Source organism: Pempheris klunzingeri, chromosome 16, assembly GCF_042242105.1.
Source record: "Pempheris klunzingeri isolate RE-2024b chromosome 16, fPemKlu1.hap1, whole genome shotgun sequence".
NCBI lineage: Eukaryota > Metazoa > Chordata > Actinopteri > Acropomatiformes > Pempheridae > Pempheris > Pempheris klunzingeri.
In genome coordinates, this window is record NC_092027.1 from 1,665,786 (window position 1) to 1,690,682 (window position 24,897).

Below are 24,897 nucleotides of genomic sequence, written 5' to 3' on the forward strand. Positions count from 1 at the left end.
TTCTAGGTTTATTTATATCACAGAGGAGTACTAGAGTGTTGTAGCGAACCCAGACCTGCTAATTTGTTTTAAAAAAATCCTTGTTTAACTCTTTTTCTTGTGAATATAAAGGATGTAAGAGGTGCAGACAGACCAAATGTACAGAGACCAGCCGTGGTCTTACCCTGGTTTGGGTGAGAGGTGAAGGGGTGTCAGTGAAGCTGGCTGTTAGCTTACCCTGAGTGAGAGAAGACCAGAGCAGCAGTGAATGAATTGTGTTGTTACGTTTGTTACTGTTGTTGATGAAACTCTCATTTGATGTCAACTCAGTCTCACTGAAGAGATGCTGGCTAGTTCTCAACAAAGCTGGATATAAACCCGAGACACAGCTTCAGTTTTCAACCACTGGAGTCACGACGCCACCTCCTGACCGGCCTCCAAAACTCATTAAGCTTTCAGGAAGAAAAACTTTCCTGGAGTTAATTTTCTATATCTTAAAGACACCTCGGCCACAAGACAGTTGTTAAAGGCTGCTAAATGACATAAATATTAAATAAGTAAGGGATAATGTACAGCGAGCCCAGATGAGGCAGCTCACTGCTCATTATTCTGCTTATTACACAGCTTCACACTAAAGAAATCAATGATTCAACACAAAATACTGATTTAAACCTCTAATATCTGTAATATTTTCTCAAAAAATGCCCATCCTTATCTAAACATAGATGCATGCCAACATGCCTAGTCATTGATGGGATTTTGGTGTTCAAGAATTCAAGGAAAGAACGTGAATTGCTGCATATTTGCTCAATATTTTGATGAAAACTTCCTGGAGGTTTAAGCTCCTTGAAGCCATAAAGACTTGTCTCCACGTTAGCTAAACTGTTTGCAGGTGCTACAAAATGCTAATGCTAACATGCGACTACAACCCACTGCAGACAAAATACATTAGCTTGCTAGCTACGTCTGATGTTTGACATCAAATAACTGAGAGTGTCTTAATGGTTGAGGGAGTGTTGATTATTATGATGTATGACTGAGGAATTAGTGCACAAATACAGCATTAATGGACATTTTGAACATTGATATCCACTGAAAACAAACAAACCAATGATTACTGACCGCTGATTAAATGAGGACGACACAGTGTGAGACTGTAAATCGAAAGCTTACAGTTTTCAAGAGCACCACAGCGCTTGAGCTCTTGAAATAAACATGGACGAAGCATTTAGTGGGTGAGCAAACACTTCCAGTCACAACCAAGATGAGTGACGATTAGTTAACAAATGATTTTTTTGCTTTTGTTTTGGTTTAAATCAGCAGAGTAAAGATATATTTCATTCTAAGACAGCGGTGGTGGGAGATGAAAAGAGCAAGTTTGCTGCAGAGGACTTCACAACATTGATTGAATGTTGTAGCATTGTTCAGTAGAAGTTAATGTTGTTCTACTGTCACAATAGCTTGTACCTGTGCTGATGACAAGCTTGTGCAGTCTGGACAGAAGACCAGGACCCTTTCCGAGCAAGGTCACGATGTACTCGGACTGAGGAGGCAGATCCTCAAACCGGAAGGAGCGAGCTGAGCCAGGAATAAGTTTTTTGAAGGTTTTCTCACTTTCTGTTGCAGGTGTGGCTGTTGTGCTGCTTTTGATCCTTGGAATTTGTGTAAAGACTCTTTCATGTACTCTATTGTCGGCATCACTGCTTCCAGTTTCTCCGTCTTCAGTTGGTTGGTGCTTTGCTTCCTCTGTTTTCTCAGAGTCTTCTCGCTCTTCCTGATCTTTCTTTGTGTCCTTGTGCTTTGGCCCTTCCTCTCTTCCAGCTTCCTTCTTTGTCACCACAAAGTTTTTGTACTTCCCTTCCGGTGAGTCCCAAATGAGCGTGAATCCATCTGAGGTCCGGTTCGTCACTCCCACGTGGTCCAGAGGTTCCCTTAGGACTCCAGAAGAGGAAACATCTGATCCCATCACAGGTTTGGAATCAGCGCTTCTTGCCTGTTCAGTTTTACGGTCAAACGGCCTTGTTGCAGTATTGTTCTGTCTTCTTTGACTTCCACTCGTGTAGTGTCGTGTCTGGGTTGGATGCTGTGCCGTTATGTTTCTTGTTGGTGGTTGCGTCTTGGGAAAGGTGGCTGGTCTTCGGGGTCCATGTTTTGAATCAGAGGAAATTTGTTTCACACCTGCAGCACCAGGATATTTGCCAACATTGACTCTCTCTTTCTGAATGTAAGAATCTGGCTTGCTAGTTGCTTCCTGTCCAAATTTAAGAGTTTGGACTGGACCAGTGTCCCCTCCTTCTAAATCATTGCTCTCTGGTCCAACTGTAGTGTCACGGCCATCCAACCGGGCACTCGGAATCACCTCTGCTGTGTCTTGCTCTCCTGATAATCTAATCTGAACACCTTGAGTAGGCATGGCCGCATCCTGCCCTCCTGATTGGTTATCTTGAATTTCAGGAGTACCATCCTTTTCTGATTGGCTCATTTGACTTCCAACAGCCGTGCCGCTGCCTCCATTTAGCTTTCTGGTTGGGAGGGGCTTGCGCATGGGACCTCTATGTGGATGCTGAGGCAGCCGCATGTTTGTGCGGGTTTTGTTTTGGGAACGACGGAAGTAACCAACTTTGGTGGTTGGACGATGGGAAGAAGGCTCTCCGTGTTCTCCGAGGGTCGGGTTGCCTGTTGTGGAAATTATTTTTCCAACTCTGTCTTCATTCCCCTCTCCTATTGGCCCTGCACCTTCATCAGGATAGGATTCTTTGGAAACAGGAGCAGACGAAGTGGCTAGAAATTCAGTGGGAGATATCTGCTCGTTCCCTGTTTCTGACGCAGGATTTAAAGGTCGGGAGGACGGAGGCAGCAGTCTCAAATCTGGACGAGTTTGATTCTGAAGAGGTCCAAAGTTTGAAGGTGGGTAACGCAGGATTCCCCACTTTGGAGGACGACGGCGGGCAGGCGTTCGCCCTCTTTCTGTCAGTTTTTTTTCCCCATTTTGTTCAGCTCCAGAGGATGCAGATGTTAGTGCATCTTTATCTTCACTTGTATCCCTCACCGGTACGTTTACCTCGACTGAGGATGATTCCGCTGATTCAGATGAAGATGGTGAAGACAGTAAGTCACTCGTGGGTGAATGTTTGGTCTCAGTCTCTCCTCTAGGGTTAACGTTCAATCGAGGAGGGAGATTGTGAGGACCTCTCTGGAGGGTTTTGTTCTGAAACGATCCAAAGTTTGGACGTGGACGACGTACATATCCAGGTTTTCCAGGCGTGCGTCGAAAAACAGGTGCGCCACCTTTCCCTGAGGCCGGTACCTTTCTGTCTTCAGGTGATGTAACGTCAGCCGTACTTTGGCTGTTATCAACATCTTGATGTTCGCTACCTCCAACTGAGCCCGATTTATCGGAGCTGGAAGGGAACGATGATGGAGGCGGCGCCGCTGAAGATGGTAAGGACGATGGTGGTGATGGTGATGATGATGAGGGTGATGATGAAACTAAATGCGTTAGTGATGACGGTGAAACTGGTGAAAGTGACGCCAAAGAGGATGAAGATGATGGCAGTGATGATGATGATTCAGGAGCCGATGACTGTGATGATGATGATTTTAAGGTTGATGAGGATGATGACCAGGAGGAGATGGGTGACAATGGCTTCAGCTCACCTAAAATCTGCTTCGTCATCTGCTCTGCATCAGCGGAGAGGTCTGATGGTTTCGACAGGTGGACAGAAAAAGTTGTGATATTCAAACTGTGAAAAGTGTCCCTCACAAGTTTATGTAAAGGATCTGGTGCGTAGTCGAGGTCCGAAGGTCTCAAATCAGAAGGTGGTGAACCATCTGTTTCAGAGGAACCTTGATCTGAACCCGGTTTCTCTCCCGCCTGCACTGTTCCACCCGCTGTACACCCACTGCCTCTGTCCTTATGGGGTAATCTGAAGTGTGTCACTTTAACTTTGTTCATACATTTCTTCTCTTGGCTCCGACCAGTTCCACTTGGCTCTGAAGACACTAGAGCAGTGTCGTTTCCTTGGCCTGCTATGCCAACATCTGGTTGCTCTTTGGAGCCAACAGCGGCAGTCGGTTCCTCCGAGCTACTTTGTCTGTTTGTATCTGAATCAGTCCCAGACACTGTAGCTGGATTTTTGTCATCCCTCCTCTCAGAGCTGGTCGGGTCTCTCCCAGGCAAAGCTATTGTCCTGTCTCCAATGGTGGGGACGGCTGGTTCAGGTTTTCTGGGTACTACTGGTGCCTTCTTTATCTTCTCCCACACTGGGTGCTTTTTCAAAGGGCCCTGGCCAAGCTTTCTCCCTCCAGGCACTCTGGTTGTGTTGAAACGAAAGGGGCCTGAGACATTTGGCTTCCTGTACAATGTGGGTCTTTCAGTGAGTTTGGGCTTGGTGCCATTTATTGCCTTTTTCCCGCTGACCAGAGATTTAGTTCTTCCAATCACAGAGGCTGTGCTAGGTACTCTGACTTTTACAGCGTCCGCCTCGCTCCCTTCCTCCGTCCTCCCCTGTTTGTCGAAGGCTTGTACCTCAGACGACGGGTTGATCTCCTGGACTCTGTCGCCAACATCTTGTCCAGGTGCTAGTGCGACCTGCACGGTTGGTAATGTCTTCCCTAAAGATTCGAAGGGAGTGAGCATTTGGATTCAATGTTAAGGTCATCATACGCTGCTTCTGTTAATAATCCGGGAGAGATTGTGTCTAACAAAGGAAGAAAATCAGTTTTAGAGGTCATGATGACACATTTCAGGAAGCCTGAGATGCAGTAGCTTGTGCTAACAAACATACAACATAGCGCAGCCGTATCCATGTAGAACCTGCAGGGAGAAAATTGAAATATAGTTATTGCTTCATTTGGGGAGAGGAATTCAACATGCTCGGTGTCTGCGTCTCTGTTGAGAGGGAAATGTCATGGCAGAGCTCAGGAAAATCTCATTATTTTTGCCCCCTGGAGGGTTTGAGGCAGCACCTCGCTTCATTAACTTTTACAGTGAGGTTTGTCCTCGCTGTAATACATTTTAAATGAGGTATTACACTGAATAATGAGGCGCCTGGACACATAAAGTCTCGCTTAGCTGGAGCAAGTCGCATGTCTGTTCACACCTGAATGCAGCCTGGACGAGACGAAACATTTGACTTGCTCACACTTCAAACTTTTACTTTTTTCAAGTTCCTATTATCTATCCATCTTCTATCTTTCACACCGCCTCGTCTCCGTCTCCGTCTCTTTGTCCCTGGCTTAAAGCACACGTGGGTCTGGCTCAACCTACACAGAAGAAATGTTGCTTCAGCTTTAGATCCTCAGGAAGTTCCCTGCTGGCTCTTTCACAATAAAGGCTTAGATTTCGGCTTTGGATCGACCTGCCTGAGGACAAAAGGCTCGCAGAGTCAGTAACTTTCTTTTAAATCACTTCTTAAAACCCATTTTTACAGACTTCTTTTCTTTATTCTTTTATTTGTATGTATTTATATTTACATTTTATCTCTTCTCTCTCCTGTTTTTGTGTTTTTCTTCTTGTTTTACATTAATTTTAATCTTTGCTTTCGTTTGGTCTCTCTGCTCTTATTTCTGTCCTGTTTTGCTTTGCCTGTCAGAAGTTTTTAAAAGGTGCCATGCAAATAAAGTTGTTATTATTATTATTTCTAATTTAACAGTATTTAGTACGGTAAAAATGGTCAGAAATGTTATTTTAAACACAAATTTGTTCTTCTTACGACTTATAGATAAGATATGTTGTGAGCTGGGTCGTGATGGTTTGTCGTTTTTAAAAAGTGAGTCTCCGGAGGAAAAGTTTGGGAAACATTTCTCTGCTTAATATAGGTGTTTTACTTTTAAAGAGAGAGAGAGAGACAGAGAGGGTTTCAAGGATCTTTTCATCCCTGAAACGTTCCTGAAGAGCAGCTGAGTGAAAAGAGGAGTTCATCTTATAATCACAGTTGTTTTAAATCTGAGATAAAACAATTGATCATTGACTTCAGGAGTTTGTGGGAAGCCCGTCTTTGGTCCTACTCACCAGGAGTAACCTGGGTGGTCGCCGGCTCGCTCTGACTCCTGCCCTTCTCCGCCACCAGTGTGATGTCATACAAACGCCCCGCCTCCAGCTGACGGATGTGGGCGGAGTTCTGGCCGACTGGGACGGTCATTTCTTGACTCCTCCCCCCTCGGTCGTTGGGTGTGACGGTCAGACGGTACCTGTCGATCTCACCCTGCGAGTGCTCCCATTGGACCACCGCCGAGGTCGACGTTGTCTTGACGACTTGGAGGTCGGTGGGGCCGGAGATGACTGGAGATGAAGATGAGGAAAGTCTTAGCAGTTGCTTTTTTTTTTAACAGCCTTGAGTCTACCGGGTATCAACCAGCTCTGGAAGTGACACCGACATCCTAAATGTACCCTGGATCACTTCTTCCTGTTCACTGTCGGCCTCCCTGCAGCCGCCACAGATTACATCTTTGACAGGAACGAGATGAGAAATGTTTAAACTCTCGCTGCCAGTTTGGACATTTGAGCCGCTCCCGTCGGCCAATAAGTTGGTCAGAGTCTCCGTCTTCTAACCAGGACACTTGAAACTGCCGACTGCACAATATTTATAATTTCACTATCTGATAAAAATGTGGCTGTTTCTGTGCAGATATCGACACCAGTATTCCTGCACTGAGGCTGTGCACATATTCATGAATATCCTTCGTTTAGAATATATTCAGTGTTTTCAGATTTGGAGACATGAAACTCTAAAGTGATGATGAAAAAATGAAGGTAAACCATTGTGTTGTTGGGATAATTAACCACAGAAACACAGAATCAAACGTGTCTGTCGGACTATGGCGTCCTGTAAAGTAAAGAGTAAAGAAGCTGAATGCTGTCACCACTGTGTGTTATGTTTTATTACTGGCTGTGGAAATCCTGAACACCACTGCTGCTGCTGCTGCTGCTGCTGCTAAGTACCTCTAGATAAGAAGATAAGATAAGACATTTTATTTCTGAAGTGCTTTTCTTGAAACTCAAAGACAGTTAGGCTGAAATTCACGAGCTCACGAGCTCTCACAGTATCCTGCAGATGTTGGTCAGATGTTAGGAACAAAAAAAGGTTTAAAATATGCCGCCCCGTCCTCCAAGAATAACTGGGGGAGTTTAAGTAACTTTTAAAGGATCAGGAAAATAAAACTCTTGGTTGCTGTGATCGTTTTTAAACGTCATCGCCTGATAGTTACAGAAATTATACCTGATGTGGTTCGTATGTAAGGGATAACGTTATTCCAAATTGAAGCCCTAGCGTTTTGTACATTATCCGGCTTATTACACGGCTTCGTACTAAAGAAATCAACAATTTGATACAAAATACAGACTTAAAAATGGTTTTATTGATTTAAAAATGATTGTATTGCTTCCTCCATGGCCGTGTAATAATAACAGGATATTATGTGGATGCCCTCTTGGCCCACGTCTCTCTTGGAAAAGACTTTTTACCCTTTTAAATAAAGAAGGACAAATATATATAGACGGCTCACGGGTCACGAATTCGGCGGTGCTCTCAGCTCCCCTCCTGCCGTCGATCTCTCCGCTGATGCTGACGCTGTACTCCTGACCGGCTGCCAGGCCCGTCTGGGTGAAGGTGGTCAGGCTGCCGTCCACCTGCGCTGTTATCTGCTGGTCGCTCTCCTTCTGTTTGGGCACAAAGAAACCCAACAAAAACACAGATTATAGAGTCAGTAAAGGTTCAAACAAACAGGATTCTCTGCACGTCCTCTCAGTCTCAGGTCAAGGACGGGAAAAAACCAGATGGGAACACATTGCAGCCTTTAATCGTGCAAACACAGATGTAGTCACCCCTGAATATGTGCACAATTATCACTGGATAATTGGTTGGAAAGGATTTCAACTGTACTGGATAATGGGTCCAAAGACACAAGGACACAGGCACAAAGATAGAAGCACAGAAAGCACAAGTTCTGCATCCAAATCAGAGGAAACGTGACAAGTTCGGCTCTTCGTTCAGGCTAAAAGGCTCCACTGTGTTAAAAACGGGGCCAACGGCGGCTTAATTCATGTTTTGTTTGCATTTGTGTCGGGAAAGTCAGTGAAAATCTGCATGAATCAGCAGCTGAATGCTGGAAAGTTTCATGAATCAGTCACGCAGTTTAAATGTGACACAGTTTAACATCTGTAGTGTTATTTTCAGTCTTTTTCCTGTGTGATAAAAAGAAAGAAAGAATTTACTTCTGATTAGAGAAGCTCAGGTTTATCAAATCATGTTTAAGGTGTTCATGGAAATCAAAACCTAAAAGCAAATATATGCATTTAATTAAGCCATTAAATGTGATCAAATACCAGCAAGTGAACGCAGCGTCACGTCTGATTAACTGGAAATAATCCAGTTTAAATGGTGAGATTGGGGTCTTTAAGTGCTGCATGATGACCAGCAGAGGGAGAGTTTTGTCCTGTTTCTGATTCAAGTCGTACACCGATGCAAGTTCAGCCAGCTGAGAGAACAAATCCATCCCCAGTATCAATAATTATATCTAATAATAATGATTAAGTCATGTCAGGGTGCCTGAGGATGATCAGACCGAGTGGAAACAGCAGAAGTGCCGTCTGCAGGGCATCAACCTGTGTGGGACAAAGACTTTCCAAAGCAAAATCCACTGAAGCAGAACAGAAACAAGCCTGAGAGGAATCAGCGACGTCACCTAAACTCTTCTTCTCTTGTTTTCTTTACGTGATTGACTGTTGACATTACGACCGGGACCGTGAAGCCGATTTAAAATCCCATTTTCTAAAAGGGTAAGGGTCTGAAATGGCCGACTTGCTGCAGGATGACGAGCTCTGAAGTCAAAAAGATTAATTATGTTTACAAACTGCTTCTGTTTCACCCGCGCTAGCTGTTTCCACCTGTTTCCAGTCTTTATGCTAAGCTACGCTAACGGGTTGAGAGTTAGTGAAAATACTTTGGAGCAGATCAGAGAATACTGACGATGTTTTATTATTGAAAAGAAGAAGCTCTAAAATCACTGGGATAAAAACAAAGATCCCTTTTTCAGTTCAATACTAAAAAATACTAAATATCTGTGAACCCTCCAGAAGAGATTTGAACTATTTCCATGTTTTAGTTTCTGAGCGAGGCTCATTTTTATGAGCAGAGAGCGACAGAGATTTGATAGAACAGAAATATTTCCCCAACATTGGTATTTCTACTTATTTTAGATTTAAACAGGAACATGTAAACAATCAGTCCATTTCAAGGGATTAAATACAAAAATGGCCCCTTTTTGGTTCTTGGTGATTCCTTTTTCACTAAAGAATAAAAAGTTCAGGACCAAAAAAACGGAAATCTTTGCTTTTTTTGTCTCCAATGATGCTCTTAATTACTTTAAACGCCGTGGAAATTGTGACCCTTTTGGCTTTCCATACAAAAATGCCTCCTTTAAGACTTAAAAACGGCCTGTTTTAGGGGGCTTATTGTTGAAGTTGTTGACATCTGACTGAATGAAAAATGTGTTGATCAGGAAAGATGAGGGAAAAATATTCACACTAATGAATAATTCTTGTATCTGTGATTATTTCCACGTCATTACAGCCTCTGTCGTTTTGTTCAGTCGGGATCATTTCAAACTGCACAAAGTTCGTATTATTCAATTTATCTTCTGGAAATCCCATGAATTAAAATCTGAAGCTTACTCAGCAATTAGTCCACTGGGAGAGCAGCTCTGATGTGTTATTTTGGCCTTCCTAATGAATGGATAAAGTAAATGGACCACAGCTGGTTGCCGGGCTGGTTGCTATGTTGGCTGCCCGGCGACGCAGCTCCAGAGGTCGTCATGGATCGGCGCCCGAGTGTCAGAGCGCTTTCATTCATTTCCATACGAACGAGGGCGATGTCATTAAAACCAAAGCTCCAATAAAAAACAAGTCGAGGCCCTGCGGCGTCCCTGCGGTGCGTTCAGGGGCGTTTTAGATCTTTTTGAATACGATGTGGGGACACAAATACCTCCAACGTCTCCAAATACAGCTCTCCTCAAAGTCTTTTTCTCCGTTTGGTTTGGACAATAAAGTTTAGATATAACGGTCAACGTAGTGCGCACATCAGAGGAGGAACAAGAACTGAGAGCCTTTACCTAAGTAGATGTACTGATACTCAAGTAAAAGTACAGAAGTTTTATTAGCAAATTGTAGTTAAAGTATTAAAAGTAAAGGTGGTGGTCTTGAACTACTTTATATAAACTTTAGTTTATTTTAATCTAGTTGTTCCCAACCGAGAGCTATGTGAAGCCTCGACTTTTGCTTTTTGGACGTCGCCATCTTGTTTTTTTGGAGCCAGAAGGGACGCTTGATTCTTTTCCCCCCTCCTCTGATTGGTCAGTGAGCAGGTAGCCCCGCCCCAAAGCCCCGCCCCCCTCTTCCTGGCGTGTCTTCCTCTAAATGGACCATAATTTACTAAATGAACATCCTGCTGTGCTGAAGAAGACAGTAAACTAGAAACTGAGAGCAGAAACTCATCAGGAAGATGTTCACTGAGCTGATAAATCATTTTTCTCATTGACTTCCATCCAATCAGACTGTATAGAGAAGTGGACGTAGCTTCTGGTGTCTGCATTCGTTCTAAAGTCCAGCAGGGGGCGACTCCACTGGCTCAACAGAAGCAATAACATATTTTCAAATCAAAAAAAAAAAAAATGTTGTTTGTGTCAAATTGGCTGATTTCTTAAGAACAAAGTCCTGTAATAAGTAGAATAATGTCCTGCATCATCGTTTTGCAATAAAGACACTATCCCTTATGCTATTCACACACACACACACACATATATATGTATATATATATATATATATATATCCAACAAGCACCTGCGCCCACGGCAGGTCTGGTCACTACGAGCGGCGCCCTCACACCTCACTGCACGCTGGTGTCGGTCTAGGAGGTCGACATCCATTGTTTTTTTTAGGAGAATCCTCCTCAATCTGCCTTTTAATTCATTACAAAATGAGCAGCGAAGGGGAAAAACTCCACGCAGCCCTGAAGCACTGATCCCATGTGTTGGTTTGATTGGACTACGGGGCTCTGCTGTTAAACGCAGAGATCAATTTTAAGAGGGAAGATTGACTATGTGGCCTGGAAACAATAAATATTCAAAGGATGCAAACGTGCGTGAGACTCATTTCTTTTTCTTTCTTTTGATCCCGGGAGACGACTCTTCTTCTCTCCCTGCTGACAGTCTGTTCTCACGTCAGCTGTTGTTGTTTATCTGTTGTTTATCTGTCGGTCTGGTAAACATCTCCTCCCTCCATCCATCCCTCCAGTCTTCCCTCCATCCCTCCTTCTCTGTGTCACAGCTGCGAGGCCGGGGGGGTGATGTCATCCCTCTGGCAGTCGCCATGTTTTTGACGGTGTTTACGCGTTTCCGTGGCAACAAGCATCCCACATCTGCATCTTCTCTCCCCACCCCGCCTCCTCCACTGCACTCCGCTCTGTTCATTCACTGCTCGCCTGTTTTCGACGGGACGGTTTCTCCTTCCCTTTTTGTCCTCTGTTCTGTTCTGTTCTGTCTGGTTTGTTACGCTGCGGGGAACCGAGAGGCCGTCCAAGTTTACAGCCGTGAGAAAAACAGCGGGGAAGAAAAGTTTAACAACAGATCAGACTGTCGGACGCGAGTGACACGTTCACACTTTCATAATAAAGTATGAAGCTACAACTAGCGGCTGTTAGCTTAGCTTAGCATAAAGACTTCATCAAATCAGCCCTAAAGCTCCCTGATTAACATTACATCCTGTTTGTTTATGTACAAAAACTATTAAAGGTTTTATGGAGTGTTACGACCGACATATTTATCCAGCACGGTCTCACCAGATGGTGCGTGAGTAGCTCTTTGTGTCGTGTGTACGGATTTATTGCACAATGTCATGTCACATCATTTAGACACATGTCGTGCAGAGACAGCGTGCCAGTAACTAATGTGCTTCTTTTTCTAAACCCAGCCACCAGTTTTGGTACAAAATAAATTACCTGAAATGTTTCTCAGGCTTTATTTTGAAAGGGTAACAGGATGTTGGGTATCTAATATCTGACATCTCCCTCTGCTCAGGTGAGGAAGCAACTATGGAAACCAAACAGTTCAGATAAATGCAATTTTGAACACATTCACCAGGCAAGTTTTACAAGATGGCAACATATTGATAACATGTTGTTGATAACATTTAAGTGATAATGTTATCACGGTACGAATGTGTTGGTTTTTCACATGTTAACGTGTTGTTTGTGTGCCATTAACGTGTAGTTAACATGTTTGTGTGCCATTAACGTGTAGTTAACATGTTTGTGTGTGTGGTTAACGTGTAGTTAACATGTTTGTGTGTGGTTAACGTGTAGTTAACATGTTTGTGTGGTTAACGTGTAGTTAACATGTTTGTGTGGTTAACGTGTAGTTAACATGTTTGTGTGTGTGGTTAACGTGTAGTTAACATGTTTGTGTGTGTGGTTAACGTGTGGTTAACATGTTTGTGTGTGGTTAACGTGTAGTTAACATGTTTGTGTGTGTGGTTAACGTGTGGTTAACATGTTTGTGTGTGGTTAACGTGTAGTTAATATGTTTGTGTGGGTTAATCTGTAGTTAACATGTTGTCAACATGTTAATTATAATAATAAATATAATCACCTTTATCTGATCTGATCGGCTTTCCATAAAACGTGACACGTGAAATGTCTTTAAAGGAAAGGTGTTATTAACACGCCGTCCGCCGAGATCAGGCTGATTTATCAGACATGTACGACGGCGTGTTAATGTCATAATTCTCTCTCTGTTTTAAATGAACTCCAGTCGGGATGATTGATTTCTCGCCTCTGAGGCTCCTTAAAGTTTTATTCCCTCTGCAGGGCTCGTCAGGCGCCACTCCATCACTTCCTCTTTATCAGCTCGCACATCCACCCATCCATCATGTGGCTTCTCTCTGGGCGGTAGTGGATACTTCCTGGTGTTGTTGCTCTGGTCCAAACCTCGTTCTCAGACTCATTACTGAGGCTTAATCCCTCGATGATGTCAGCGCGGGGAGATCACCGCTCTGTTTCATCCAAAAAACAAAAAAAAAATCATCGCCTGGCGTGATCGCTGTAGCTCAGAGTGTGTGTGTGTGTGGGAAAACATGCTTGTGACTATTCCAGGACATGTGTGGTGAGGTGATGCCTCCATATTAAACAGTCCAGTGTGTGTGTGTGTGTGTTCTGTAATCTAAAGCAGTGACTTTTCATCTCACTGACAGTTTTTTGATTCTGACTGATTTAGAAAGTGAGGTTATTTTCTTTGTTCGCCGTCCTGCGACTCTCACAAATACCAACGCAATTAGTAATTTTCCACGTCTTTAATTCCTTCTGCTGCTGATTGATCACACATGTATCACACATGTTTGAGGACGGACAGGCCTGATGAGCGAGCGACGCAGAGGTTACTGGTTTAAAGGAGAAATAATGGCCATTGCACTAAACGACCCTAATGTAGTTTAACTGATGAGGCCTCAAAAGCTGATTTCACAAACATTTCCATCATCCAGCATTAAAAAAAAACACAGTTGATGCTCCTGGTGGGTTTTTTCTGTATATGCAGTCTGGTTTTTGTTCACATGGACGTTTGCAGGACGTTTTCAGTCCTGCACCAGCTGAGAGGGTTGGACGTGAGCGCTGTCCACCTTTTATCGCTCTGCAGAAATCTGCATGAGGTCTTCGGTGAATCGCACTCCGACGAGCTCCGTATGATCGTCGTCTTAGAGACACGACAGAAAGACTGCACACGGACTGCATTCGAAGTTCAGTTCCTTATTGCCAGAAACTAAATATCAAAGGAATCTCTCCGCCTCTGGAAAATAAAATTAATAAAAAAAAATAAAAAAAATATATATAAGATATAAGATAGAATAAGAAATAATAATAAATAAAATAAAATAAATTTAAGAATAAAGCATAAAATAAAAAGACAAATTACAAAAAGTAAAATAATAAAAAATAAATAAATGTATTAAATAAATAAATACATTAATTAAATTAAATAAAGGAAGATAGAATAAAAAACTAAAATAAAATAAATTTAAGACTAAATGACAAAATAAAGACAAATTACAAAATGAAATAATTTAAAAAAATAAATTACAAAATGAAATAATTTAAAAAAATAAATATATTTATTGAATTAATTAATCAATTAAATAAAAGAAAAAAAAGTTTGAATAAAAAAAAATAATAATAAATTACAAAAAATAAAATAATATACATCCAGTATATCTAAATTGGTGCAACTCTGCATTATTTTGATTTGACCCAAATTAAATCATATTCCTGAACTGACGCTGCCGACTGATGAAGGAGCCAGTGATCAGACCTGAACCCCCCCAGACCTGACCCCACCCCCCAGACCCGGAGGCTGTACCGCTGCAGACTTCCCTCCACACAGGGGCCGTTGCTACGTTGCAGTTCATGTTTGTCAAACACAAACAGCCGACGGACGGTTTGATGCTTGTTTGTGTTGCTAACGACACACCCTCTGTGCCTGATCAATGATCTGCTAAAGATCCTGTAAAAATCAGATCGAGGAAACGCAACACGCTTTCAGAAAGAGAAGATGAAGTGTTCCTGTCCACACACACACACACACACACACACACACACACACACACACACACACACACACACACACACACGAGGAGACACTTTATGACTCTCACAAAACACAACTTCAGTCCTCTTGAACAAAATGCCAAGAAGAAATCGCCAAACAAGCAGCAGCTGCAGGAAGTCGTGATGCGTTCATGGTCAAAACTGTTCCAGGTTGTTTTATGAAGTGACTCAGAATGTGTGTGTGTGTGTGTGTGTGTGTGTGTGTGTGTGTGTGAGAGTGAGTGTGTGTGTGTGTAACCACGACACCTCTGTCATAAAAACACACACTTACATACGCGCACACGTGTGGCCAACATAAACCACCCTTCACAACAGCAACAACCACTAGATTATATATCATTATTTATTATTATTCATTATTGTATTTTATTATTTTATTATATGTTATGTTCCAGTTTGTGTTCGGGGGGGCAGACACCTTCTCTTCCCATGATGCACTGGGCTCTCCATCCTTATGCTACACGTCCCTTTAATGTCCGTCACTAACTTGGTATCTTCCCCGGAGCCTTTCTGTGCTCATGGACAGTCGGCCACCGCCACTTTAAACTAATATTAGTCTATTATCATTAATTATAGATTCACTGTTGTCATATTGTTCATTATTATTAGTCATATTCCTGATATCATTGATATAGTTACCACGATTTACCAATATTGGAATAGTGGTTGGGTTCTGTTTGTCCCGTTAAAGGGGAGTTTTTCCTGTTAAATGTGAGTTTTTCCCGTTAAAGGGGAGTTTTTCCCATGAAAAGGGAGTTTTTCATGTCAAATACACGTTTTTCCTGTTAAATGGGAGTTTTTTTCATGTTAAAGGGGAGTTTTTCATGTTAAATGGGAGTTTTTCCCGTTAAAAGGGAGTTTTTTTCATGTTAAAGGGGAGTTTTCACGTTAAAGGGGAGTTTTTTTCATGTTAAAGGTTTTTTTTTCATGTCAAAGGGGAGTTTTTACTATTAAAGGGGAGTTTTTCCCGTTAAAAGGGAGTTTTTCATGTCAAATATACGTTTTTCCTGTTAAAGGACAGTTTTTTCATGTTAAAGGGGAGTTTTTTTCATATTAAAGGGGAGTTTTTTCTGTTAAAAGGGAGTTTTTTTCATGTTAAAGGAGAGTTTTTCCTGTTAAAAGGGAGTTTTTTTCATGTTAAAGGGGAGTTTTTCCTGTTAAAAGAGAGTTTTTTTCAAGTTAAAGGGGAGTTTTTCCTGTTAAAAGGGAGTTTTTTTCAAGTTAAAGGGGAGTTTTTCCTGTTAAAGGGGAGTTTTTTCCTGCCACTGTCAATCTTGAATCCTTTATTTTGGATCTTGAGTCACTGAGTTTGGTTTTGACCTGCTCTTCATGAAAAGTGTCTTGAGATAACATTGTATAAATAAAGGTTGATTGATTGATATCGTTCTCATTATTATGGCCAGGGAACTATTCACTTTCTAAACCATTTAGAGGTGGAGGACATTCGGCATGCAGGGCAGTTTAAACGTGTCTTTAGTTTAGTTAAAGGGCATTTTTACCATGTTTTATCTACTTAAAGGCATCTGAGAGGAGACTTCTACGGCGTTATTCAGGACCAAAGTGTTTCGTTTGGCTTCCACAGAGCAGAGGAAAAACCTCTGGAGCTGCTGAGTAATTAAGTCATGGTTTAGATAATGAAGGGATGGTAGGAAGACACACACACACACACACACACACACATGAGGTCAGGGTACGAACAGTTTGTCAGGATACATTAAACTTGGCATTTTTATCCAAACATCTCCGAAGTGACTCAGTATGTTTTTCCTTGGAAGAGAGCGATTTGTTGCTGCCATCTCCAGACTCCCCGAGGATTACTTTCAATTTAATGACACATTTTTTCATTATGTTTGTCATGGAAATAAACTCTGGTGAGAATCTGTGCAGGTCTCTGCCCCCCCTATCTGCAAGTATTTGGAACCATCTTTGGGACTTTATACAAACTATTCTCAGTTGGACTTGAAAATTACAGAAATTACTCGGAATAATTCGTCATCTCTTCCTGCTTTGTGATCTGTTTTGTTTTGAGCTGCAGATACAATCTCTGATTCTCCCCAAAAGTTTCCAAACACACTGATGAAATTCTTGAATTTTTTTTGCTTCAGGATTCAAACAACAGTTTCAGCAGAGGATAGATGTAGGAAAGAACTATGAATTTACACTTTTATCTGTGTTTAATTTATCTTTAATGGTCGTTGAGTGATGTCCTGCTGTGGACATGCCGAGGGGGGCAGCAGGAAAACATGTTTTAGCCTCCTAAAAAAGGCCCACCTAAAAAAATCAACACCAGTTTAAGTATATGCTATATTTATTGATATTCTATTTATATTTTACTGCTTTACATTGCCATCGGTAATCCCTTTTGACGGGAAACTGATGCCGTTCTCTCTTTTTCTTTGTTCGCCTCATACCCACCAGACTCCATTGACAAAAACAGCAATTTTGCCTCATCAAACATGGGAGTTCACTGCGCTACTGCTGCCTTGACCAGTGATCTGACACATCAGTTTGGATCCAAATTGACCATTTAAAGCACCAAAATCACACAATAACACAAACAAACTAACAGATGGAGGCAGCAGTAGACCAGCGACTCCTGTAATCTGTGAGATAAAATCACTGTTTTTGTGAATGGGGTTTGGTGGCAGTGAAAATATTTGATAAACTTGTCCTGCTGGCCCAGTCCACAGCAGTGCTTAGTGACTCCTGCCTGAATCACCAAACTGGCTATGGATACACTGACTATGGAGACCTCAGACAACCCCACTTCAAATTATCCAAACTATCCCTTTAGGAGGCTACAAGCTTCGGTTTCTGTCATGGAAACATGAAAGCAGCACTTTGCTCTTCCAGTGCACAGAGTCAGTGAACTGTAACGCCATAAAATCCTGCTTTAATTTATTGTTCGTGGTGCCCGGAGATCTCCGCTGGGACTTTAAGTCAGTTTCACAGATCATTTTTTCTGGTGTCTGTCATGGAAACGACAGGCCGCTCAGTTTCTGTTCAACACAACCAAATAAAACGCCAAAATCCTAAAATCACTCACTACTCTTATGACGTCTTTTAAGGGCAGAGAAGTATTTCAGACCACGGTCTTATTAAACTGTCTGTTGTGAAAACAGTTTTTAGAATCTGTGCTTTTTTATTCCCAGAAAATTATAACCAAGCGTCAAATACATAGTACAAAGGGTTCAATTCTTGTATCTTGTTTGTTTAACCCAAACTATTTATGTGTTGGAACTGTGGTCTTTATGCTAAGCTAAGCTACGCTAAGCTATCCACTTTGTTTGGTACTTGGGATCCATCTAAGTCTTGGATAGAGAACAAAATATGTTGAGTAAATTCCCCATTTAACTGTTCTTATTAGCCTGAAAATCATTCATTTCATGCCACATTTACACTGAATATATCCGACTTTTCTACCATTAAAATAAAAAGACAACTGGCCCTGAAACAACTCCAACCGTCCTGATTTAGTGCAGAGCATCTGCACGGTAAATCCCCTCTGGGACATCAGCGCTGTGTCAGTGTTTGTGGTGGAAATTAATCCTGGAGCTGCTGAAGTCTGAATCCTTATTATTCGATTTATTGTTTTTGTATTTTCAGAGTTTTGGGGGAACTTCACGGACGCTGTAACTCTCGTTGTCACGGAAACCCTCACACAGAATTTATTACATCCACTCCGGCATTCAAAGAAGGTTTTTACTTTAAATAATTCACCTTTTCATGTACAAATCACTCATTTGAGGACAGAAAAAGGAGTTTAGGAGAAGCTCTGGTCTCGTTATGCGAAGGCCCGTGGTCAGAGTGTTTTGTTTTTAGTCTCCTCAGACGTTAGAGGTTATTTAAGGTTCCATCTGCAGACCTCGTCGTCATTTCTGAAAAGCTCCCTGAGGATCTTGTGTAAAGTTCAGACTCAACATGAGCTGGTGCTTGAGGACTTTGACCCCCCTCAGCGGCTCTCAGAGTCCTGAATGCAGCGAAGACTCCCTGAGAGCAAACAGTTCGTAGTTTGGACCACGACAGTCGACAAACACATCTGCTGTCTGAATTACTCCTACAAATATGTGGGTGTGTTTGTCTACTTTCTGCTTGGTTGCCTCCCAGTGAAGCAAATCTGTATATGAATCTGCAGTCACATCTTTCATTTTTCACCAGTTAAATCTAAATCTGTATATTATATAGATATATTATTTTGCTGTTTTTGCTCCTCTGTTACGTTTTATTTTCTCTCTACCTTCATTTTCATTTGTTGTCTTTTTATTGCATTCAGAAAAAGTGCACTTTTGATGATGATTAGAGCTACAGTCTTGTGTATATATCGTATAGTATGACGGTGTCCACTACTGCACAAGTGTCATCATGTGACAGCATTATGGAGAGGATCCCTACAGAGAGAGACCTGGAAGATCCTTTTGGTTTAACCACAAACAGCCGTTATATCGCTCTCTGCACACACACCAGACTCCATTCACAAAAACAGTAATTTTACAGAGAGGTTGCTGCCTCAATCAGTTGGTCTGTTTTTTGTTACTGTGTGATTCTGGTGTTTTAAGGAGTTAGTCTGAATTCCAAAACAGTATCTGTGAAACACACAATGACAAGCTAAACTAAAACAAACTAACATATCGAGGCAGCAGAAGCCGTGTTCTGCAAGGTACAATTATGCTTTTTTTCAATGTAGTCTGGTGTGTGAGCAGAGAGCGATATAACGGCTGTTTGTGGTTAAACCTAAAGGATCTTCCAGGTCTCTCTCTGTAGGGATCCTTTCCATGATGCTGTCAGACACAATCTGAGCCTGTCTTTGACGTGGACTTCACTTCAAGCTGAAAACATCCACTGATTGGTCAGAGTTGCCGTGTTGGTACCTGGCTGGTGAAGGTGATGTGGTAGGTCTCATACTGGACGGGAGGAGGCGTCCAGACCAGAGTGACGGACGTCTCTCTGATGTCCCGAGTGCTCAGCTGAGAAACACCCGACATGGCTGCAGAGAGAGAAACAGAAGTCAAACACAAACTCAGATTCCTTTAATCTAAACTAACTAATCTTAAAGTGTAAACCAGCCTGACAGCACGAGGAAGGAAACAGGAACAGATCACAACACGACTTCTCTCCACTTGTTGCACAGTTTATCACACAGATTTATGGTGTTTTTATGGACTTATTAGTTCATTTTATCTACATTTTATATGCATCAGTCTTCATGAAACCACAGGCAGCAACACGGAGCTCTCAGCCCGGCAGAGACACTCAGCTGACGAACAACAACAACTGCACACGGCGACAGCGAACTCGATAATAATTCACAGATTCGTTTTATTGCTCAATCGACCCGTAAAATTAGTGCTGAAAAGTTCACTGAGAGCCTGACGTAGTGTTTCCCGAAACCAGAGAGAGAGAGAGAGAGAGAGAGAGAGAGAGAGAGAGAGAGAGAGAGAGAGAGAGGCATTTAGGAACATGAAACACGTGTTGAGGAAGTTCCTAAAAAGAAGGTGCGAGAAAATCAACTGGTTTTATAGGAACAGTCTCAGGATGGTGGAACGAGAATAAACCAGCAGCAGCAGCAGGAGAAAGTATATCTGACTTTTTCTTTAGTTTTTGGCCTTTTGGATGCAGGATTGTGGACCAAGTTTTTCATAACCCACACCGTCAGGGGGGCGTAGGAGCCCTCTGTCATTTTATTTTGAAGGATGCAGATGGAGATTTCCAATCTTCAGGTATCTTTTGATTTTATACAACATGCAAATTAACTGAAACTTTCCCAAAACAATAAGAATAAGGTTTTTTTTTTTGCAGATGATAATTTATTCTCAGTCACCAGTCGGTTTGAAGTAGGAGGAGGAAGAAGTAGAGGTAGAAGAAGAAGAAGAAGAAGAGGAGAATGAGAGTTTTGCTCAAACTCTAAATCACATCTTCACTTTTTTCAAAATCAGGTGAACGGAAAAGAACTCAGCAGCTGCGGCAGCCACTTATCTCACCCCGCCGCCGCCATACGAGGCTTCGCTCCAGCGAGCGCTCGGTCACATTTGGGAAAACACTTAACACTCACACACGTGTGTGTCCTGTTTCAGCCTCATGCTGCACAGAAAGCCGTTTCGTTCTGAGGGAGTTTTATGGGCAGCGGCTCTGGATCCTGCTGCTCCGGTAATGAAACGGTTCCGTCACTGCAGACAGACGAGCTAACGTGCTAACGTAGCCCAGCAACGGCAACAAGAAAACACTCTCACTGCAGATTAGATTAACAACGAGAAAATGTTAAATAAGTGTTTGTCAGGGAGGAAATGATCAGATAATCAATATGTAAATGAGGACAAACAGCTCAGTTTTATAGAAAATCATTTTACACATTTAAAATAAATGTTTTTTTCAGATGTTAATCACATAAATTATAATTTAGTGAACAGGTTGATGGTTGTTTCTTACAGTAATTTATTCTCAGAGTCACCAGTTGGTTAGGAGGAGGACGAAGAAGAGGAGGAGGAAGATGACAAAGAAGAGGAAGAGGAAGAAGAAGAGGAGGAGGAAGATGACAAAGAAGAGGAAGAGGAAGAAGGGGAGGAAGAAGAAGAGGAGGAGGAAGATGACAAGGAAGAGGAAGAAGGGGAGGAAGAAGAAGAGGAGGAAGAGGAGGAGGAAGGAGAGGAAGAGGAAGAAAAAGAAGAAGAAGAAGAGGAGAAGGAGGAAGAGGAAGAAGAGGAGGAGGAAGAAGGAGAGGAAGAGGAGGGAGAAGAGGAAGAAAAAGAAGAGGAGGAGGAAGATGACAAAGAAGAGGAAGAGGAAGAAGAAGAGGAGGAAGAGGAAGAAGAGGAGGAGGAAGAAGGAGAGGAAGAGGAGGGAGAAGAGGAAGAAAAAGAAGAGGAAAAAGAAGAAGAGGAGTAGGAAGAAGAAGAGGAGGAAGATGACAAAAAAGAGGAAGAGGAAGAAGGAGGAGGAAGAAGAAGAGAAGAAGAAGAGGAAGAGGAAGAGGAAGAAAGGGAGGAAGAGGAGGAGGAAGGAGAGGAAGAGGAAGAAAAAGAAGAAGAGGAGAAGGAGGAAGAGGAAGAAGAAGAAGAGGAGGAGGGAGAAGAGGAAGAAAAAGAAGAAGAGGAGTAGGAAGAAGAAGAGGAGGAGGAAGAGGAAGAAAGGGAGGAAGAGGAGGAGGAAGGAGAGGAAGAGGAAGAAAAAGAAGAAGAAGAGGAGAAGGAGGAAGAGGAAGAAGAAGAAGAGGAGGAAGAAGAAAATCTAAAAACAAGTGTTCCAGAAACGACAGACTCTGGTTGGACCCATGATGTTATTAAGTTATTAAGAGAGAAGAGCAAAGCATCTAAGCATCAAAGTTACTACGAACAAACCGAACACCTGTCCTGTTCTCCCTGAGGTCAATGATACCCCCCTCCCCCAACCTGTGATGATAAGTCAAGTAAGTAAAGAGGTTAAGTTAAACAGCAGCAAATAAATTACAGACATAAAAAGAGTTTCATGGCTTATATTCTAAAATATTCTATTATTATAGTTTCAGACTCACTTTAGTCTCTTTGTCTCCAAACAAAATCTTTCTTCTCTCTTTGTTATGCTGCATCATATGAAGTTTCACTCTATTAATGATATTCAGACGTGCAGCGAGCAAACAGTGTGCGATTAAGTTAAACTTTGACTATAAAAACAACCTATTAGTCTAGGGCTATTTCACTTTTATCAAATAACTCAATAAATAAACACGTGCATACAATTAACGACCAATAATAATTACATTTAGGTAAAAATGGCTCCAACAGTGAGACTGAGAAAAAAGTTTAGATCTCTGTTTAAAGTCCAACAGGTTGAGTTTTAAGGTTTAATTTAGTGTCTTTTTAGTCTTTTCAACCTTCACCCCATTCGCACACTGTTCATACACCGATGGCCAAACTCCCAGTAAACTACTTAAGGTGGAAACCCACCAAACCCAGTGTCCGCTCTAGTTAACGCATCAAATCCCACCAGAAGAAAAATCTGAGCAAGTTGACTAATCGGCCAGGAAAACACTCTCTTCTGAGACGCTCACGGTGGGATATGAAGCCACACGGAGGAAGAACCAAAACCGGACCGCAGCCAGAACACAACACGGATGAGCCCAGAGGGGTTTCGGGGGTTATCCACACACTCACACAGCAGTTTGGGGTTCTGTGGGTTCAGTGTCTTGCTCAAGGACACGCAAACTGGAGGAGCCGGGGATCAAACCGAAGCCTGAAAACAATCCTGAATTGGATCCTGAATCAGATGTGGAGCCAACATGAAGACATGAGACTCTTTAGAAGACCTGGTCATAAGCCCTGCATCAGCTTTCAGTGCCATATGTGCAAGAAAAACAAAATGGGACCCAGAATTGAACCTTGCGGGACACCATAAGTCACAACAACTCAAAAGATGGAATACATAATTAACAACGGCATTGTCCTACAAACTTTTGACTAGACATTTAGTAGCACAGTCCACAGTTCTTGATTGTGCATGTGTCTTACAAAGAGATTGTAACACTCCTCACTATGATTGTACTGTACGGCTACTTTTTGGTTCAGTCAAAATTTAACAAATGCCTTAATTTGTTTTTTGTCTTTAGATTAAAACTCTGCAGAAATGCTGGTTTACAGGTGGACTATGAAACGTGGATCTGTGTCTGGACACATTATCTGAATAAGAAGATGTAAGTATTTTGACTCACCGGTATCACAGTTGGGTCCGGTCATCCCCGTCTCACATTGGCTGCAGTCTGGTCCGGTGAACCCACGCCGGCAGACACACCTCCCTTTGATGCACCGTCCCTTGTTGTTGCAGTTATTGAGGCAGCCTTTGGCGGCGCAGTCTGGCCCAGCGAAGCCCACGTCGCAAACACACTTCCCGTTCACACACTTCCCGCGGTTGCTGCAGTTGTTGGGGCAGGCTTTCTCAGAGCAGTCCGCACCGGTGAATCCCTCGCTGCAAACGCACTGTCCATTGATGCAGCGCCCCCTGTTGTTGCAGTTTCCTGGGCAGGAGGCCTCAGAGCAGTCGTCGCCTGTGAAGCCGCTGTCGCACACACATACGCCGTCCACACACCTGCCGCGGTCGTAGCAGTCATTAGGGCATATTTTCTCTGAGCAATCTGGGCCGCCGAATCCATCATCACAAACGCATTCTCCATCTACACAGCGCCCCCTGTTGCTGCAGTTTCCTGGGCAGGAGTCCTCAGAGCAGTCCGGACCGGTGAAGCCGCTGTCGCACACACATTTACCATTCACACACCTTCCACGGCCACTGCAGTTGTTAGGACATGCCTTCTTCGAGCAGTCCGGGCCGGTGAACCCAGGATTGCACACACACTGTCCGTTGACGCAGCGCCCCTTGTTGTTGCAGTTTCCAGGACAGGATTCGTCCGAGCAGCTGGGACCCGTGAAGCCGCTGTTGCACACACACCTGCCGTTCACACACCTGCCCCGGTTGTTGCAGTTGTCGGGGCAGTCTTTTTGTGAGCAGTCGGGACCGGTGAAGCCAGGATCGCATACACACTGTCCGTTCACACACCTTCCCTTGTCGTTGCAGTTTCCGGGACAGTTGGACTCGCTGCAGTCCGGTCCACTAAAACCAGGGAAGCAGACACACTTGCCGTCCACGCAGCGACCCTGATCACTGCACTCGTTGGGACACTCGTCAGTCTCTGGTTTGATGGAACAACCTGCACCTGAAGCAGAGGGAGGGGGGGAGATGGGAAGAGGCAGGTGGGTTACACCACGATCTGACAGAACACTTTTTAGCAGCCTTTTTAATGAGAGTGAAGCTTTTTGCTCACTGATTTTGTTTTACTGAGTGCTTCACATGGGACGGTGGGATGGTTGGAGGAGAGATGGTTGGAGGGAGGATGGTGGGATGGTTGGAAGAGGGATAGCAGGATGGTTGGAGGAAGGGTGATGGGATGGTTTGAAGAGAAATGAGGGACAGTGGGAGGAAGGATGGTTGGAGGAGAGATGGTGGATTGGTGGGATGGTTGGAGGAGGGATGGTGGATTGGTGGGATGGTTGGAGGAGGGATGGTTGGAGGAGAGATGGTGGGATGGTTGGAGGAGAGATGGTTGGAGGAGGGATGGTTGGAGGAGAGATGGTGGGATGGTTGGAGGGGAGATGTGGGATGGTTGGAGGAGGGATGGTTGGAGGAAGGATGGTTGGAGGAGAGATGGTGGGATGGTTGGAGGGGAGATGGTGGGATGGTTGGAGGAGGGATGGTTGGAGGAAGGATGGTTGGAGGAGAGATGGTGGGATGGTTGGAGGGGAGATGGTGGGAT

At 43.1% G+C, this 24,897-nt stretch overlaps 1 protein-coding gene across 1 annotated transcript in view; it reads right to left on the reverse strand.

The window, feature by feature from the left end:
* The window catches only part of LOC139215464 (tenascin-like), a 39,964-nt gene that overhangs the window by 9,010 nt on the left and 6,057 nt on the right, over nt 1-24,897 (reverse strand). The window contains exons 4-7 of the mRNA XM_070846435.1: nt 23,305-24,300; nt 19,496-19,611; nt 7,486-7,639; nt 5,993-6,262 (exon numbers count right to left, since the gene is read on the reverse strand). Coding sequence (XP_070702536.1) covers nt 5,993-6,262; nt 7,486-7,639; nt 19,496-19,611; nt 23,305-24,300 — 1,536 coding nt within the window. The remainder of the gene's footprint in view (nt 1-5,992; nt 6,263-7,485; nt 7,640-19,495; nt 19,612-23,304; nt 24,301-24,897) is intronic.